At 51.6% G+C, this 2,830-nt stretch overlaps 1 protein-coding gene across 1 annotated transcript; it reads left to right on the top strand.

Annotated features, from left to right (window-relative positions):
- Positions 1 to 840: 840 nt before the first annotated feature.
- Positions 841 to 1,530, top strand: LOC137824983 (lysine-rich arabinogalactan protein 19-like). The gene has a single exon (XM_068630656.1). It carries the CDS (start codon positions 841 to 843, stop codon positions 1,528 to 1,530), a length of 690 nt encoding a protein of 229 aa, XP_068486757.1.
- The last annotated feature ends 1,300 nt before the right edge of the window (positions 1,531 to 2,830 follow it).

Here is a 2,830-nt window from a genome sequence, read left to right as displayed (position 1 = left end):
TCTATGACTGGGCTCCCCTGGCGTTGCTCGCTGAAACCTCTACCTTGCTGCCGCAAGGGCACCTAAAATCCCTCCTGAGCAGCGACCCGGATGAGCCCTCTTGCGCCATCGATCGGGAGAACGACTTCAACATCCGCGTCTGCATTCCTCCTCAAGGGATGCCCATCTGCGCGGACGATAGGGCCACCAATGGGGTGCCCTTCGTCTTCGTCTACTCTGCCATCTTCAAAAGGTTGAAGCTACGCCTGCCTTTCACCTTTTTCGAGAAGGAGTTGATGATGGAGCTGAACGTCGCACCCTGCCAACTCCATCCAAATGCCTGGGCTTTCATCCGGGCATTTGAAATTCTCTGCAATTACTTCGGGCATAACGCCTCCGTGGACGTGTTCCTCTACTTCTTCAAGGCGAAGAACCCTGGGGACAGGTCCTGGGTGGGCCTGAATGGGGTTGCTGGACGGGTGCTCTTGGGCCTGTATCAGCAATCCTTCAAAGATTGGAAAGGCAGGTTCTACATGATATCTGCCACCCCACAAAGTCCAACATTGCTCGAGGGGTACCCCCTCTACTGGGTTCCTGTGGTTGAGTTCAAGAAACCCCGGGATCTCGAAGCCATGGCCCCTACGAGCGCGAGCTATGTGGGCTGTTCCTGGGGGCCAAGTACAACTCTGCACTCCTCATCAAACATGAGTTTGATGTGTTGGCTCTGAAAAAATATATAGGTAGCTCTTCTTCTTTCACCTCTTAGGATACTTGCACATTCTCATGCACGCTTGCATACATTTTGACTTACTTGCATAACTAGGCCATCTAACTCTTCTTTTTCCCTTCGATGTAGATACGATGTCAGGGAAGGATAGGAGGAAAGCTTTGCTGGAGCTTGCCAAACTCCGGGGGGCCAAAGGGACTGGCTCCTCTTCTTCCACCACCGATCCTATTGCAGCCCCTTCTCTCTCGGTCGCGCCAGCTGAAGGCCCCGAGCCAGGAAGGAAAAGAAGGAAGCTGGTGAAGGCCTTTCCTTCATCTGCTGCTGCTCCTGCTCCCTCAACCGAAGAGGAGAGCTCTGGCTATCCTCTCATACACCGCAAGAGGACACTTCCAGCGGTTGGGGGGGCTTCATCTCTTCAGCCTGGGGAGATTGAGGTTGTGGAGATAGAGGAGGGTTCACCCTCGCCCCTCTCTATTCAACCTGCCACAGTGCCAACATGCTCTCCCTCCTCCAAACAACTGCCATCCCCAACTCCTCGATCGCCATCTCCTCCCCCAGCAGGCCAACCACTTGGTCAATCCATTCCACCTGCTGGGGGTGATTCTGCTCGCTCGGGGGATCTCCCGGGACCTCTCGTGTCGCCACCACCACTGCCAACCTCCGCTGCTACCGCTGAAGGTGGTGGGGCCAGCTCTCGACCAAGCGGCTCTGGGACAAGTAATGAGAACCTCAGCCGAGTCATTGCTCTGGTTCGACAGCTCATTCGCAGCCGGGAGCTTATCGAGTGGACCGGGGAGGAGGTGGACATGCACCTGGTGAAGTAGATTGTGCTTTCCTTGGAGTTTTCCACCCAGCACCGCAAGCAAATAGCCCTGGAGAAGAGGGTAAAGGAGCTTGAGCATGACAAGGAGTCACTGCAAAGTGACTTCGAAGCTGCCCAAGGGTCCATTGCCATGATGAGGGGTATGGTGGAAAAGTCCAGGGGAGAGCACTTCGCGCAAGTCCAAGAGACCATCAAGGCTGAGATCTTGATGGGGCAAGCTGTCAACTCCCTGGACTGCGAGGTGGCGCAACTGCGGGTCGAGACCTCCTCCCTACGCCAACTGAACTCACAACTAGTGGGGGAGCTCGAGTCCACCAGGGAAGCGGCCGCTACTGGGGAGAAGAAACTTTAGGAGGTGGTGGGCCAGCTGTCTGAAGCAAAGGGCCAATTGGAAGAAGCTGCTTCTTCCCTTGCTGCCCTTACCACCGAGAAAAATGTTGCGGAGGCCTCAAAGCAAAAATTAGAGGCTGAGAACGCCGATCTTATAAATGTGGGTGCTGACGCCCTTACTGACGGATTCGAGCTGGCGCTCGAGCAGATCCGATGCGTTCTCCCAGATTTGGACCTCTCACAGTTCAGCATTTATCACGAAGTGGTAGATGGAAAGCTCACCCCTCCTCCTTGAGCTCTTTCTCTCTTTTTTCTTTGTAATTTTACACTTCTGCACAATTTGTTGTACTTGAACTTGTATAAACTTTGTCGCTTAATATATACTAGTTTCAGACGCATATCTTTTTCTCCGCATTTTCTTAAACTTTGTCTTTCTCTTTGCACACGACTAAATGTTAACCAACTTAGGCTTAGCGCGATCTGCCTTCTTTGATCTTGGCCTCTACTTTGATCGCAACTAACAACTCCCTTAGCTTCGTCCTTAACAACTCTTGTGCACTTCTTTGTACTGGATGACTGACAAGGCGTAGCCTGTCTGCTAGCTTGTTGTGTAGGAACTTGTTTGGAAAAGTTTCCTCCGACAAGGCAAAACTGATCAATCATCGTTCTTTGTACTTCACTTTGCTTGTTTGTCACTCTAGTGCTAAGTGCATAGAGGGCACCGATCGTCAGAGGTGGTACCTTGTTTGGCGAAAATTGCTCAACCGCGTGAACTCAGCAATACTTGAACTTGACCCTCCATGCACCGCTTTTAACTCGAGCAAGTTGTTTAACCTTATAACAAACTTGGCAAACTGTTAACTCAAAGTAAACTTGAGCAACTACCAATTCTTCGGCGACGACGTTCAATAAAACTTGTGAACTTAAGGCAACAAACCCTAACATAAAATCACTTACTAGGCAGCAGGTTT

The sequence above is a fragment of the Phaseolus vulgaris genome, chromosome 8 (assembly GCF_000499845.2).
Source record: "Phaseolus vulgaris cultivar G19833 chromosome 8, P. vulgaris v2.0, whole genome shotgun sequence".
NCBI lineage: Eukaryota > Viridiplantae > Streptophyta > Magnoliopsida > Fabales > Fabaceae > Phaseolus > Phaseolus vulgaris.
The sequence above is the reverse complement of the archived record's forward strand: the minus strand, read 5'-3'. Positions and strand labels throughout refer to the sequence as shown.